Source organism: Herpailurus yagouaroundi, unplaced genomic scaffold, assembly GCF_014898765.1.
Source record: "Herpailurus yagouaroundi ecotype Mexico unplaced genomic scaffold, PumYag 199, whole genome shotgun sequence".
Taxonomy (NCBI): domain Eukaryota; kingdom Metazoa; phylum Chordata; class Mammalia; order Carnivora; family Felidae; genus Herpailurus; species Herpailurus yagouaroundi.
The window spans coordinates 10,057,730-10,074,437 of NW_024412430.1; the positions used below are offsets into that span (position 1 = coordinate 10,057,730).

The 16,708-nt window shown below is 42.9% G+C and overlaps 1 protein-coding gene across 10 annotated transcripts in view; it reads left to right on the forward strand.

The window, feature by feature from the left end:
• Window positions 1-16,708, forward strand: part of TRPM3 (transient receptor potential cation channel subfamily M member 3) — an 811,684-nt gene that overhangs the window by 697,511 nt on the left and 97,465 nt on the right. For all 10 annotated transcript variants that reach the window (XM_040449362.1, XM_040449364.1, XM_040449371.1 and 7 more), the window contains 2 exons: window positions 12,671-12,771; window positions 14,381-14,515. In XM_040449362.1, the coding sequence (XP_040305296.1) occupies window positions 12,671-12,771; window positions 14,381-14,515 (236 nt within the window). The remainder of the gene's footprint in view (window positions 1-12,670; window positions 12,772-14,380; window positions 14,516-16,708) is intronic.

Here is a 16,708-nt window from a genome sequence, read left to right on the forward strand (position 1 = left end):
CGTTAAAGTTTGAGAACCCTGCTGTGCACACAGCCAAGGTGTAAAATACTCTTGCTTTCTCATCTCTATTGTACCTTCCTATCTTGATGGTCTACCTACAAGAATATTTTTAATCACCAATAGTGTTAGTTTTCTTTTACTACCCATAACCAACTGCCACAAACTTAGTGGCTTAAAATGATAAAAATTTATTCTCTTATGATTCTGGAGGCTGGAAATCTGAAATTAAGGGATCAGCAGGGTTATGTTCCTGCTGAAAGCTTCAGGAGAGAATCATTTCCTTGTCTTTTTCAGCTTCTGGAGGTTGCCCGCATTTCTTGACTTGAGCTCATTGCCTGTATCAGTCCAACCCGTTGCTTTCATCTTCACACGTCTTACCACTACTTTGAGTTCCTTGCCTCCCTTTTATAAGGACACTTGTGATTATATTGCATTGGGCCCACCAGATAAGCTAGTATAACCTCCTCAACTCAAAATTCTTAATTGCATCTGTAAAGTCTCTGCCTTATAAAGTAACATCACTGGTTCCAGGATCAGGACGTGCACATCTTTGAGGGGCGGGGGCATCATTCAGCCTAACACACACTCCATTTGTTCAAATCTCCACCATCCTTCCATACTATAATCAAATTCTACTTCCTCCTTCAAGTACTCAACTGCTGAGGCAGTGCTCTGGGCTTATATGTACAGCTTCTACAACATTTACCACTTTGTTCATTGATATAGTGATTTCTACACTTGTCATAGCTCTCTTTTTATCCCAACTCACATCCATTCTGGTTCAATTGCAATTTCCTTAAAGGAAGAGATTGCAGATATGCTTCCATTCCCATATTCTTTAAAGGTGCACACACTAACATTGTCAAAGACTTCTTTTTTTAATGTGTATTTATTTTGAGAGAGAGAGGGCTGGGGAAGAGGCAGAGGGAGAGGGAGAAAGAGAATCCCAAGCAGGCTCTTCACTGTCAGCATGGAGATCAGTGCCAGGCTCAAACAGACCAAGCATGAGATCATGAGATGAGCAGAAATCAGCAGTCAGATGTTCAACCTACTGAGCCACCCAGGCGCCCCATCCTCAAAGACTTCTTAACTGCCAAATCTAATGCACATTTTGAGGTTATTCATTCATTCATTCAACAAATGGTTATTGAACACCTGTTATGTGCCAAGCATTGCTCTGGACTCTAAAAATACCGCAGTGAATAAGGTAGACTAACTCCCTGGCCTCTTGAGGTTTATGCTCTGGGGACAGAAATAAATAATAAACTAATAGACATATAGCTGGTGCCTTGTAATAAAAAAAAGTTATAGAGAAGGAAAGTCAGTCTTTTTTACTTACCCTCTTTGCAGATTTTGACCTAATGATCACCTCCTCTTTCTTAAAAACCTCTCTTCCTATAGTGTAGGGCACCATGATCTCCACGTTCTCTTCCTATATCTCTGTTGAATGTGTGTGTGAGTGTGTGATTTCTTTCTAAAGATTTGCTTTACTTTCATAGCCTTTAAATGTTGGTGTTATTCCATGACCAATCCTCTTCTCTCTTCCTATCACGCAATGTTTTCCAAATCTCTGTCTCCAGACCTAATCCCTCCCCTGCCCCACATCTCAATATCCAATGCCTCTGGTCATTCCCACCTGGATGGCTATACCACAGGCATTTCAAGCTCATTATATTCAAGATTGCAATTTTGCTGCCCCTCAAAGCGCATTTTTATCTTACATTGCCAATCTCAGTTGGCCATCATGGACCCGGGCGACCAAGGAGACCACTTTTGACTTCTCTTGCTCCCCACTTTAAATCTCTCATCCACAGATATCCATTGTGCTTTATAAATATCCCTCCATCCAAACTGCTCCTTCAGATCATTATCCCTTTCCTAGAATATTGCAATACTTGCCTTATTACTCTTTCTCCCTCCAGCCCAATGTCCCTTCCAATCCACCCTTCACACTGGTGCCAAAGGAATTTCTCTAAGATGTACATCTGACACATTATTTCTGAAACAAGTGTTTCCAGTGGTTTCTCTGTGTCTCCAGGATAAAGGGAGACTCCTCCAACATCATTTATAAGTCCTTCCATTCTGGCTTCAGCTCTCTCTGCTAACTCACATATACCTCAAGCTTTGAATCTTCCTCAGTGTCTTCCCATGAATTGCCTAAATTTGCAGGGGTATTGAACTCTCCCAATCCTTTCCTAGGCTGTTTCTTTTCGTACAATGCCTTTCTTCATCTCATCCATCTAGTGAATTAATCCCTTGCTTAAGACCATTATGTATGCACTTAAATATTCTTCAGCCTCCTGCAAAAAGAGGAAATAATAAAACTGTATTTTTTATGTCTTATACCTACTTGTATTCATTCCCACATCAGGACCTTTATACTCGATGTTGCCTTTACCTGGAGTGCTCTCCCCACCCCAACCACCACAAGTCCCTCACATGGTGGCAATTTCTAATTATTTCGGTCCAGTTCAAATGTTATTCTCAGGAAGGTCTCCTGTCCATTCAACCCTCTACCACCACCCTGGTCATTCTCAGTACCACCATTAAACCAGTGCTTTCAAGGGCCTTCTTCATGCCCTCCTAGGATCTGGCATGAGCCAGGGTGGCAGTGTCATATGGGTGGCATAACGCTTAGCTCAAACCAGGATCTTCATGGACCCCAGACCCATTTCAATATTTCAAGGCACCTTCCAACCCTCTAGTTCCCACACAGGGTCAACCAGATGCCCCACAGAACACCCAGACTTGTACCTACAAAGATATCCAATGGCTTCATATCCAGCTCTGGTTTCAGAAGGACAGCCTGGCCAGCTGCCTGCATCATGTGAGACTGGGTAGCCAGAACGGTGCTGCCACATTGATTTGGAGTGACTCAAATTGTTCCTATAGACACAGGTCCCACTCCTGGGAATGGCACTGCTCCTTCATGGCATTTACACAATCAGAAAGTACACTGTTTCTTAGTTTGTCCATTTATTTTCTGAGTGCTGCTCTTCTACTAGTAGAAGTAAGTAGTAAGCTCTGTGCAAAGAGTGATCTCAGCTACCTTCTTCACCATGGGATGTTCAGTGTTAAAACAGTTCCTGGCACAGAAGGTATTCAATATCTGTTGAGCACGAGATGATGTATTTAATTACAGACCTAACCCCTCCTCTAGAATGTAAGCTCTCAAGACAAAGGACTCTGTATTACTCATCTTGGTCCTCATACTGGCATCATACCTGCCATATGAGAAGGCATGAAATCTGTAGTTTTTAATGTGTAAATCAATTAATAAATAAACAGATGAATAAGTGAATGAAAATATATTATCTAGACTCAAGGTTCTTAACCTTGCCTTCATGATTTTAATGTCAAGGGAAGGTTAAAGACCTCTTATTCTTAAAAGCTTTTGGGGAGCTTTTAAAAACTGCAGTGCCCAGGACCAATGAAACCAGAATCTCTGGGATGGCTCCCAAGTATCAGCCTGTTTTAAGCTTTTCAGGCAATTCCAAAATATAGATGTAGTTGAGCATAGGGTGACCACCCATCCAGGTTTGTGTGGGACTGAGGGTTCTTTCAGGAGGTGGAAATTTCAGTGCTAACACCGTGACTCTCCTAGGCAACTGGGCTGGTTGGTCACCCTGGCTGAGAACCTCTGATCCAAACTGCCACCCAGGATCATTCTTGATGTACTTTCAATTTTTGAGAAGTCAAGACTCATTGGCTTCCTGCTTTCACTTGACACTTAGGTAATTACATTCAGGTAACTCACATTGACTTTGATGTAATGTCAATGACTTTGCTTCCTCCTATGTGTTCCTGTTCAGACTGTGCTGCGACCATTGACTGGGTGACATACAAATCTGTGGCATACAAATGGCAAAGGGAATGATTAAACCATTACAGCAGGTCACCCACGACCAGCAGAGCAGCTAAGGAAGCAAAGGAAAGTATAGAGTGCTACCTTTCCAAATGCAGCCCCAGTGAGCCTTCACTTTTTTCCTTAAAAGTGATGATAGTACACTTTGACACGTTCCTATTTATCACTTATTTACACCAGTTACCCTAGTATTAGTTTGCAGTTTCTGATGTTACCCCCTGAGGTGATAAATAATTTTAATAGAAAAATCCCTGTATGAACTGAATTAATATTCATCATTCCAAACGCTAACTAATTTACTACAAGTATACTGAATCCATCAATGCATGGGCACCAGAATCAAAAATGCCCTTTGACCTGTGAAGAGAATGTGGCACACAGCTCTCTGGGGCCTTCGTTATTCAAAGGGAGGTCTCAGATCATCAGCACCAGCACCACCTGGGAGCTTTTTAGAAATGCAGAAACTCAGGCTCCACCCCAGATCTGCTAAATCTTAATCTCTAGAAGTGGGGCCCAAGAATCTGTTTTAAAAAGCTCTCCAGCTTATTCTTTTGCATGCTCAAATTAGAGAAGCGCTCCTATAGAGAACATTTTGCTCCCCTAATTCTTAAATTCAACATCTCAGAGCCAAGAGGAAAGAGGCAAAGGGAGGCAGCAGAAGAGACATGTAGCACAGTGGTTCCCAGGCCCTGGAGCGCATTGAAAACATGCGGAGATCTTTAAAACTATCAGAGGAGGGAAGATGGCGGTGTAGGAGGACGCTGGGCTCACCGCGCATCCTGCTGATCACTTAGATTCCACCTACACCTGCCTAAATAACCCAGAAAACCGCCAGAGGATTAGCAGAACGGAGTCGCCGGAGCCAAGAGCAGACGAGAGGCCCACGGAAGAGGGTAGGAAGGGCGGCGAGGCGGTGCGCGCTCCACGGACTGGCGGGAGGGAGCCGGGGCGGAGGGGCGGCTCGCCGGCCAAGCAGAGCCCCCGAGTCTGGCTTGCAAAAAGCGGAGGGGCCTGACAGACTGTGTTCCGACAGCAAGCGCGACTTAGCGGCTGGGAGGTCATAAGTTAACAGCTCTGCTCAGAAAGCGGGAAGGCTGGAGGACAAAGGGAAGGAGAGCTGCTGAGCCCCCGGACGACAGAGCTCAGTTTGGTGGGGAACAAAGGCGCTCGCCAGCGCCATCTTCCCCGCCCATCCCCCAGCCAAAATCCCAAAGAGAACCAGTTCCTGCCAGGGAACTTGCTCGCTCCGCACAAACACCCAACTCTGCGCTTCTGCGGAGCCAAACCTCCGGCAGCGGATCTGACTCCCTGCTGCTGCCACAGGGCCCCTCCTGAAGTGGATCACCTAAGGAGAAGCAAGCTAAGCCTGCCCCTCCTGCCCCTGTGCACCTTGCCTACCCACCCCAGCTAAGACGCCAGATCCCCAGCATCACAAGCCTGGCAGTGTGCAAGTAGCCCAGACAGGCCACCCCACCCCACAGTGAATCCCGCCCCTAGGAGAGGGGAAGAGAAGGCATGCACCAGTCTGACTGTGGCCCCAGCGGTGGGCTGGGGGCAGACATCAGGTCTGACTGCGGCTCCGCCCACCAACTCCAGTTATACACCACAGCACAGGGGAAGTGCCCTGCAGGTCCTCACCATGCCAGGGACTATCCAAAACGACCAAGCGGAAGAATTCCCCTCAGAAGAATCTCCAGGAAATAACAACAGCTAATGAGCTGATCAAAAAGGATTTAAATAATATAACAGAAAGTGAATTTAGAATAATAGTCATAAAATTAATCGCTGGGCTTGAAAACAGTATAGCTGACAGCAGAGAATCTCTTGCTACAGAGATCAAGGGACTAAGGAACAGTCACGAGGAGCTGAAAAACGCTTTAAACGAAATGCATAACAAAATGGAAACCACCACGGCTCGGATTGAAGAGGCAGAGGAGAGAATAGGTGAACTAGAAGATAAAGTTATGGAAAAAGAGGAAGCTGAGAAAAAGAGAGATAAAAAAATCCAGGAGTATGAGGGGAAAATTAGAGAACTAAGTGATACACTAAAAAGAAATAATATACGCATAATTGGTATCCCAGACGAGGAAGAGAGAGGGAAAGGTGCTGAAGGGGTACTTGAAGAAATAATAGCTGAGAACTTCCCTGAAGTGGGGAAGGAAAAAGGCATTGAAATCCAAGAGGCACAGAGAACTCCCTTCAGACGTAACTTGAATCGATCTTCTGCACGACATATCATAGTGAAACTGGCAAAATACAAGGATAAAGAGAAAATTCTGAAAGCAGCAAGGGGTAAACGTGCCCTCACATATAAAGGGAGACCTATAAGACTCGTGACTGATCTCTCTTTTGAAACTTGGCAGGCCAGAAAGAATTGGCACGAGATTTTCAGTGTGCTAGACAGAAAAAATATGCAGCCGAGAATCCTTTATCCAGCAAGTCTGTCATTTAGAATAGAAGGAGAGATAAAGGTCTTCCCAAACAAACAAAAACTGAAGGAATTTGTCACCACTAAACCAGCCCTACAAGAGATCCTAAGGGGGACCCTGTGAGACAAAGTACCAGAGACATCACTACAAGCATAAAACATACAGACATCACAATGACTCTAAACCCATATCTTTCTATAATAACACTGAATGTAAATGGATTAAATGCGCCAACCAAAAGACATAGGGTATCAGAATGGATAAAAAAACAAGACCCATCTATTTGCTGTCTAGAAGAGACTCATTTTAGACCTGAGGACACCTTCAGATTGAGAGTGAGGGGATGGAGAACTATTTATCATGCTACTGGAAGCCAAAAGAAAGCTGGAGTAGCCATACTTATATCAGACAAACTAGACTTTCAATTAAAGGCTGTAACAAGAGATGAAGAAGGACATTATATAATAGTGACAGGGTCTATCCATCAGGAAGAGCTAACAATTATAAATGTCTATGCGCCGAATACCGGAGCGCCCAAATATATAAAACAATTACTCATAAACATAAGCAACCTTATTGATAAGAATGTGGTAATTGCAGGGGACTTTAACACCCCACTTACAGAAATGGATAGATCATCCAGACACACGGTCAATAAAGAAACAAGGGCCCTGAATGACACATTGGATCAGATGGACTTGACAGATATATTTAGAACTCTGCATCCCAAAGCAACAGAATATACTTTCTTCTCGAGTGCACATGGAACATTCTCCAAGATAGATCATATACTGGGTCACAAAACAGCCCTTCATAAGTTTACAAGAATTGAAATCATACCATGCATACTTTCAGACCACAATGCTATGAAGCTTGAAATCAACCACAGAAAAAAGTCTGGAAAACCTCCAAAAGCATGGAGGTTAAAGAACACCCTACTAACGAATGAGTGGGTCAACCAGGCAATTCGAGAAGAAATTAAAAAATATATGGAAACAAACGAAAATGAAAATACAACAATCCAAATGCTTTGGGACGCAGCAAAGGCAGTCCTGAGAGGAAAATACATTGCAATCCAGGCCTATCTCAAGAAACAAGAAAAATCCCAAATACAAAATCTAACAGCACACCTAAAGGAAATAGAAGCAGAACAGCAAAGGCAGCCTAAACCCAGCAGAAGAAGAGAAATAATAAAGATCAGAGCAGAAATAAACAATATAGAATCTAAAAAAACTGTAGAGCAGATCAACGAAACCAAGAGTTGGTTTTTTGAAAAAATAAACAAAATTGACAAACCTCTAGCCAGGCTTCTCAAAAAGAAAAGGGAGATGACCCAAATAGATAAAATCATGAGTGAAAATGGAATTATTACAACCAATCCCTCAGAGATACAAACAATTATCAGGGAATACTATGGAAAATTATATGCCAACAAATTGGACAACCTGGAAGAAATGGACAAATTCCTGAACACCCACACTCTTCCAAAACTCAATCAGGAGGAAATAGAAAGCTTGAACAGACCCATCACCAGCGAAGAAATTGAATCGGTTATCAAAAAGCTCCCAACAAATAAGAGTCCAGGACCAGATGGCTTCCCAGGGGAGTTCTACCAGACATTTCAAGCAGAGATAATACCTATCCTTATCAAGCTATTCCAAGAAATAGAAAGGGAAGGAAAACTTCCAGACTCATTCTATGAAGCCAGTATTACTTTGATTCCTAAACCAGACAGAGACCCAGTAAAAAAAGAGAACTACAGGCCAATATCCCTGATGAATATGGATGCCAAAATTCTCAATAAGATACTAGCAAATCGAATTCAATGGCATATAAAAAGAATTATTCACCATGATCAAGTGGGATTCATTCCTGGGATGCAGGGCTGGTTCAACATTCGCAAATCAATCAACGTGATACATCACGTTAACAAAAAAAAAGAGAAAAACCATATGATCCTGTCAATCGATGCAGAAAAGGCCTTTGACAAAATCCAGCACCCTTTCTTAATAAAAACCCTTGAGAAAGTCGGGATAGAAGGAACATACTTAAAGATCATAAAAGCCATTTATGAAAAGCCCACAGCTAACATCATCCTCAACGGGGGAAAAACTGAGAGCTTTTTCCCTGAGATCAGGAACACGACAGGGATGCCCACTCTCACCGCTGTTGTTTAACATAGTGCTGGAAGTTCTAGCATCAGCAATCAGACAACAAAAGGAAATCAAAGGCATCAAAATTGGCAAAGATGAAGTCAAGCTTTTGCTTTTTGCAGATGACATGATATTATACATGGAAAATCCGATAGACTCCACCAAAAGTCTGCTAGAACTGATCCATGAATTCAGCAAAGTTGCAGGATACAAAATCAATGTACAGAAATCAGTTGCATTCTTATACGCTAACAATGAAGCAACAGAAAGACAAATAAAGAAACTGATCCCATTCACAATTGCACCAAGAAGCATAAAATACCTAGGAATAAATCTAACCAAAGATGTAAAGGATCTGTATGCTGAAAACTATAGAAAGCTTATGAAGGTAATTGAAGAAGATTTAAAGAAATGGAAAGACATTCCCTGCTCATGGATTGGAAGAATAAATACTGTCAAAATGTCAATACTACCCAAAGCTATGTACACATTCAATGCAATCCCAATCAAAATTGCACCAGCATTCTTCTCGAAACTAGAACAAGCAATCCTAAAATTCATATGGAACCACAAAAGGCCCCGAATAGCCAAAGTAATTTTGAAGAAGAAGACCAAAGCAGGAGGCATCACAATCCCAGACTTTAGCCTCTACTACAAAGCTGTCATCATCAAGACAGCATGGTATTGGCACAAAAACAGACACATAGACCAATGGAATAGAATAGAAACCCCAGAACTAGACCCACAAACGTATGGCCAACTCATCTTTGACAAAGCAGGAAAGAACATCCAATGGAAAAAAGACAGTCTCTTTAACAAATGGTGCTGGGAGAACTGGACAGCAACATGCAGAAGGTTGAAACTAGACCACTTTCTCACACCATTCACAAAAATAAACTCAAAATGGATAAAGGACCTGAATGTGAGACAGGAAACCATCAAAACCTTAGAGGAGAAAGCAGGAAAAGACCTCTCTGACCTCAGCCGTAGCAATCTCTTCCTCGACACATCCCCAAAGGCAAGGGAATTAAAAGCAAAAGTGAATTACTGGGACCTTATGAAGATAAAAAGCTTCTGCACAGCAAAGGAAACAACCAACAAAACTAAAAGGCAACCAACAGAATGGGAAAAGATATTTGCAAATGACATATCGGACAAAGGGCTAGTCTCCAAAATCTATAAAGAGCTCACCAAACTCCACACCCGAAAAGCAAATAACCCAGTGAAGAAATGGGCAGAAAACATGAATAGTCACTTCTCTAAAGAAGACATCCGGATGGCCAACAGGCACATGAAAAGATGTTCAGCGTCACTCCTTATCAGGGAAATACAAATCAAAACCACACTCAGGTATCACCTCACGCCAGTCAGAGTGGCCAAAATGAACAAATCAGGAGACTATAGATGCTGGAGAGGATGTGGAGAAACGGGAACCCTCTTGCACTGTTGGTGGGAATGCAAATTGGTGCAGCCGCTCTGGAAAGCAGTGTGGAGGTTCCTCAGAAAATTAAAAATAGACCTACCCTATGACCCAGCAGTAGCACTGCTAGGAATTTATCCAAGGGACACAGGAGTACTGATGCATAGGGGCACTTGTACCCCAATGTTCATAGCAGCACTCTCAACAATAGCCAAATTATGGAAAGAGCCTAAATGTCCATCAACTGATGAATGGATAAAGAAATTGTGGTTTATATACACTATGGAATACTACGTGGCAATGAGAAAAAATGAAATATGGCCTTTTGTAGCAACGTGGATGGAACTGGAGAGTGTGATGCTAAGTGAAATAAGCCATACAGAGAAAGACAGATACCATATGGTTTCACTCTTATGTGGATCCTGAGAAACTTAACAGGAACCCATGGGGGAGGGGAAGGAAAAAAAAAAAAAAAAAGAGGTTAGAGTGGGAGAGAGCCAAAGCATAAGAGACTGTTGAGAACTGAGAACAAACTAAGGGTTGATGGGGGGTGGGAGGGAGGAGAGGGTGGGTGATGGGTATTGAGGAGGGCACCTTTTGGGATGAGCACTGGGTGTTGTATGGAAACCAATTTGACAATAAATTTCATATATAAATAAAAAAATAAAAAAATAAAATAAAATAAAATAAATAAAAAAACTATCAGAGCCTGGCCCCCACCCCAAACAATGTGATGTAATTGTTTTGGGGTGCACTCTGGGTGTACAGATGTTTTAGAAGCTTCCCAGGTGATTCTACTGTGCAATAGACTTTGGGAATCACCGATACGGTCTGATCACCAGCAGCCCTATCTACAGCATTCCAGTGCTGAAGAATCCAGGAAAATGGGCAGGACTAGCATTTGCTGTCCCTCCTTCCCTCACAAACATCAGAATCCGCAGACATGGAATGAAGGAAAAACTCACTGGGGCTTAATCTCACCTCTGGCATGATAAATGCTTCTTCTGTTTACCTTCTGTTAGTAGCTACATGTTTTTTTTTTTTTACCTCTCTGGACCTCAGTATCTTCGTCTATCAAATGGAGATAATAAGACCCATTTCTCAGGATTTGGGGGGACATTGTACATGATAATACATGGAAGTGCCTAATATTTTGCCTAGCACATATTAGATGTCCAAAAAATCTGAGCCATGTTAAGAGTGCTGTCTCTGTACTGTGCTCCCCTGATGGTGGGACCTCTAGCAACATGGAGTCAGGCAAATATTTAGGGACGTCTCCTGTTCAGGGTACTAAGGATGTCAGTTGCAAAAACCCTGTTTACATGTGCACGTTCACTATATGGTTTCATTTTAGTCTCACATTCCAGTCAGTAAACAGGATAATTCTTATGGTCCCCGTTTCACAAGATGATAAAACAGTGGCACAGAGAGGTCCGCTGTCACATAACTGCAAAATAGCAGACGTTGGTCCCCTGACGGTAGCCCAGCATGATCTCCGCCTACCATTCTCGGCTTCACACCCAGCTGCTTGGCAGGTTACATGTATTGACAGGATGCGTCGATCTAGACCAGCACTATTCCAATAGAACATTCTGTGATGATGGAATTGTTCTGAATCAACACTCTCCAGTTCATAGGCCAGCAGCCACATACGGCTACGGAGCATTTGGCATGTGGCTAGTGTGACTGAAGCATTAAAGTTTATTTAATTTTAAATAATTTAGATTTAAACAGCCACAGTTGGACAGCACAGATCTAGCCACCGAGTCTGGAGAATGAAAGGAGAACTTAAAAATCTATTCCGGTGGCTTCTACCCACAAATCTAAGGAAACCTAAGTCATTTCTTTTTATTCTCTTAAAAGATCTTCTTAACTCTTTTTCAGTAGAGTGGCAAAGCTGGCTCACTAAGATACGAGGACACTGTTACCATGCGACTTACAATTTGAATGATGCGTTGCACCAAAGATTGGCCAGTAGAAACAAAATGTGTCGCAGGGCAACGCTTCTCAAACTTTAATGTGTGCATGAATCATCTGAGATCTTGTTAAAATATAGATTCTGATCTAGGGTAGGGCCTGAGGGTCTGCATATGTGTGTGTGTGTGTGTGTGTGTGTGTGTGTGTGTGTGTGTGTGTAGTTTGTTTGTTTGTTTGTTTGTTTGTTTTGAGAGGGAGCCAGCACATGCATCAGCAGGGGAAGGGGCAGAGAGAGAAGGAGAGAGAGAGAATCCCAAGCAGGTTCCGCGCTGGCAGGGCGAAGCCCGGTACGGGGCTCAAACCCATGAACTTTGAGATCATGACCTGAGCCGAAACCAAGCGTCAGATGCCCAACCCACTGAGCCACCCAGGCACCCCAGAGGGTCTGCATTTCTAAAAAGTTCCCTGGGTGATGCTGCTTCTGCTGCTGCTTGGCTCCGTGGGCCATACTTTGAACAGCAACACTTGAGCAGTAGTCTTCAATGAGCTGATTTTGTCTCCTTCCTCCTGGATGCATTTGGTGGCATCTGGAGACACTTTGGATTGTCGTGACTCGGGTGGAGGTTGGGGGTGTCACTGGCATCCACTGGATTGAATTCAGGGATGCTGCTAAATAGTCTACAATGTACAAAACGGCCCCCACGTTAAACAATTATCCTGCCCCAAATACCAACAGTACCGAGTCGGGGAACCCCTGCTGTACAGCTGAGTCTACTCCCCAAGAAGAGGGGGACTGACCAGAGAGTAATGGAGTAGGTCTTCTCGGCATAATAACTGATCATTGTTTTCTCTCTCCCACTCTTTTCCCCTACTTGTCTACACACAGGAGCCAATGCCTCGGCCCCGGACCAGCTGAGCTTAGCTCTAGCCTGGAACAGAGTGGACATCGCTCGCAGCCAGATCTTTATTTATGGGCAGCAGTGGCCGGTAGAGTATATGTCATCACCCCCTGGAAAGCCCACTCGCGTGGGCAAGTGTATTTGCTTAAGAAGTCTCTGAGAGCAGCTTGAGAAACTGCTGCCTCTTCTCTAGGATGGAAATGTTCCCTTGCAGCCATCCTCAGCCTCAGCCCCTTTCTCATATTTAGGAAAACACTGCCACCTGGTTGAAGACGCCACAAAGCACAACTGCAAACATTCCAGACATTCCCATCTCTGAGTGGCCTTTGATGGCAATTTTCAGCTGCAACCGATGCCATTTCTTTTACACGTCTAAAAAAAAAAAAACCCGTATAAGACAAAAAATGGTATCAATTAAAATTAAGGAAGGAGTGGAATTAGCAGTTTGCTTCTGGTTGTCTTGGAGGTCGCCACTTCTGAGTCGTGGCCACCCCAGGCTAGCACATGGCTGAGTCGCACCTCGGGATGCAGAATTAGCAGGTGCCATCTGGTCCTGGTGGCTGAGCACAGGCCCTCCCCATCCCCAACAACCAACAGAGGCAACCAAAGCTTTATATAACTGTTCTTGGTGTGTTTCCCTCAATTGACACTACCAAAAATAAAAACTTGGAAAATTGGCTATTGGGCGGCTTATGCATGTGTCCCCAAGAGGCGGCCAGCAGTCTGAAATTTGATCTCTGTGCCCGGAATAACTGAAGGGCAATGCCCTCATGGGCAGGTCTTATTTAACCCTTCCTTTCTCCCAAAGAGCTTCTGCCTCCGATTGAGCCCCTGTCTTTATTTATAGTGCTGCTAATAGATTGCTAGTGTGGAAAGACTGGTCAAGGAGTCTGGACACTGGGAAATTTTTGTGAAAGGAATTAAATAAAACCCTAGTAAACAGACCAAAGAACCTACATAATTGAGGGTCTCTGCACTGAAATGGGTGAGACAGAGTCAAGGTAGTCTAACAATGAAAAGACAGAAGAGCCTACTTTTTTTTAATGTTTATTTTTGAGAGAGAGAGAGAGGCAGAATGTGAGCAGGGGAGGGGCAGAGAGAGAGGGAGACACAGAATCCGAAGCAGGCTCCAGGCTCTGAGCTGTCAGCACAGAGCCCAACGCAGGGCTCGAACTCACAGACCGTGAGATCATGACCCTGAGGCGAAGTTGGACGCTTAACCGACGGAGCCACCCAGGTGCCCTGAGCCTACTTTTTGATCTCTTTGCTAGGTTCCCTTTTTTCAAGGTGGCCAAGGATCTAATTCAGAGCCTCAGAAAGAGGGAAACAGGGGCAGCAAAGTAGCCAGTTTGGCATTTCACTAGTGTTGCGGAAGTTTGGTCAGAGAATTGGGAAAGGAAAACCTTGTACACCCTTGTACCTTCTTGGGATCCAGAAGAAAAAAGAGAGTCAAGGAGGAAATAGCTTTTGGAAGTGGAAACCTTGAATTTTATTTGCAAAGACAGACCCCAAAACACCAGAGAGATTGTGGCTGTCCCAAAAGTGGAGGTGGGAACAGTCTTGCCAGCATGTTCTTGGATGTGCTGAAGGTTTACCAGATATCAAAGGCATCCATTTCTAAACTGTTGAGGTGAACAGCACCAAGCAACTGCATCCCTGGACCCTGGGGCAGACTAACTCAGTGACTTGATTTGCAGGTGGGGTCTCTGGAGCAAGCCATGTTGGATGCCCTGGTTCTGGACAGAGTGGATTTTGTGAAATTACTCATAGAGAACGGAGTAAGCATGCACCGTTTTCTCACCATCTCCAGACTAGAGGAATTGTACAATACGGTAGGACCAAGCTAAGGCACTTTTTATTTTCTCTGTGTTTTTTCTTTTACCTTCTCCTGCCCCCCCCACATGCCTGTGAGTCTCTCCCCTCCCCTCCAAATGCATGGATCATTTTCCACAAATACTCCCTTAGACCTGTAGACGACAACGCCAAGTCACCAAGATCCCACTTGTTTTAACTGCTCAGTTGTCAGTGGAAAGCTAACATTCTCAGATTCTTACACAAAACCACAAGACTCTGGGAATTAGAACACAGTTTATACTATAAGCCCAGAGGGCGTTTGAGGCAAGCAGCAGAGGAGAATTGATTTAACTCAGCGCATCAAAAGGAGACCGATTAACTATCCTGCATCATCTTGTTATTCTCAGAGCTACCATCATTCATCCCCTTGCCACCAAAATGGAATAAAATGTAAAATACTCCTTATTTGGAGTTGCCCCAAAATATTTTTTGTATCATGTAATAATTTGCCAATTCGTTTACTAGGGATACCAAGGAGTAACCATAAAGAAAAACTACTATTTATGAAGTTTTTTATACTATTCAGTGAGTTAAGTACATTGGCTCTGAGCTGAGACTCATTAAAACCCAATGAAGTTTAAAGAGTAGATATTGGAACCTTCAAGAGGAGAACAAGGTATTTGGAGAGTACAAATGAGGAAGGTTAAGAAAAACTTTCTTCCCAGAGGCTCTGGACCTACTCAATACTTGTTCTTTTAATTTCACATTCTACCAGGACAAACTCCTTTGGCTCTCCAGTAGACTTCTAATGTGACATCCTTACATAAACTACATTGCTCCATTTCCCAAATACTCTTTCAATCCATCTGTGATTAACATGTTGGGGAGGTAATTCCTATGATAAATCAGAAGCAGTATTAAATATATAAGCATTCTTAATCAAGGTCAATAAATTTTTACTTGGAATTTTTTTTAAAAAGAGTAGACATTGTTTTCCTCCATTTTACAGATAAGAAAACTGAGGCCAAGAAGGGAATTGGTTTATCCAAGACCACAAAACTCCTAAGTTAAAAAGAAAGCCAGTACTGAACCAACACTTCTGTCTCAGAGGTTATTCTTCTCCTCATTGGTCATAATGCTCCTCTGTTCCACCACCCACAGCACTAATAAGATGGAACTTACTGACCTATTCTCCAGCCAGTGGTGGGTGTTAGATGCTGCCACACTGGCTCTATCTCACTCCTGATGCTGGAACTAGAAAACAGGTTAGTAGAGTGGCTCCAAGTTTCTGTGTCCTCTGCAGAGTTTTCTTAGTTCTGCATAGTAAAACTTCCAGTAAGAATAACAGACTGAATTAAAAGAAAGACTAGGAGGCCCCAGCTTCCATCCCCATAATAAAGATCAATAATTAGCCATAGGAGAAGTGGATAAATTCCTAGAAATGTACAACCGACCAAGTCTGAATCATGAAGAAATAGAAAAATTTGAACAGACCAATCAATAACAAGTAAGGAGATTGAGTTAGTAATCAGAAACCTCCCAACAGAGAAAAGCCCAGGAGCAGGTGGCTTCACAGCGGAATTTGGTGAATTCTACAAAACATTTAAAGAATTAACACCAATTCTTTTCCAACTTTTCAAAAACATTAAAGAGGAGGCATTCCTTCAAACTTATTTTAGGAGGCCAGCACTAATTACCCTCACACCAAAGCCAGATAAGGACACTACAAGAAAAGAAAACTATAGGCCAATATCCCTAATGAATATACGTGGAAAAATTCTCAACAAAATACTAATAATCCAAATTCAACAGCACATTAAAAAGTTCATACACCATGATCAAATGGGATTCCATTCCTAAATGCAAGGATGGTTCAATAAATGCAGATCAATAAAGGCATACCACATTAATAGAATGAAAGATAAAAATCAAATCATCTCAATAGGTGTAGAAAAAGCATTTGCAATGTTCAACATCCTTTCATGGTAAAATCTCTCAATAAACTGGATATAGAAGGAACACACTTCAATATAACAAAGGCCACTTGTGATAAATTCACAACTAATATCATACTCAATGGTAAAAAGGTTGAAGGTTTTCTCAGAGATCGGGAATAAGTTAATACTGCCCACTCTCTCCACTCTTATTAAACATGGTATTGGAAGTCCTAGCCAAAGCAGTCAGAGGAAGGAAGGAAGGAAGGAAGGAAGGAAGGAAGGAAGGAAGGAAGG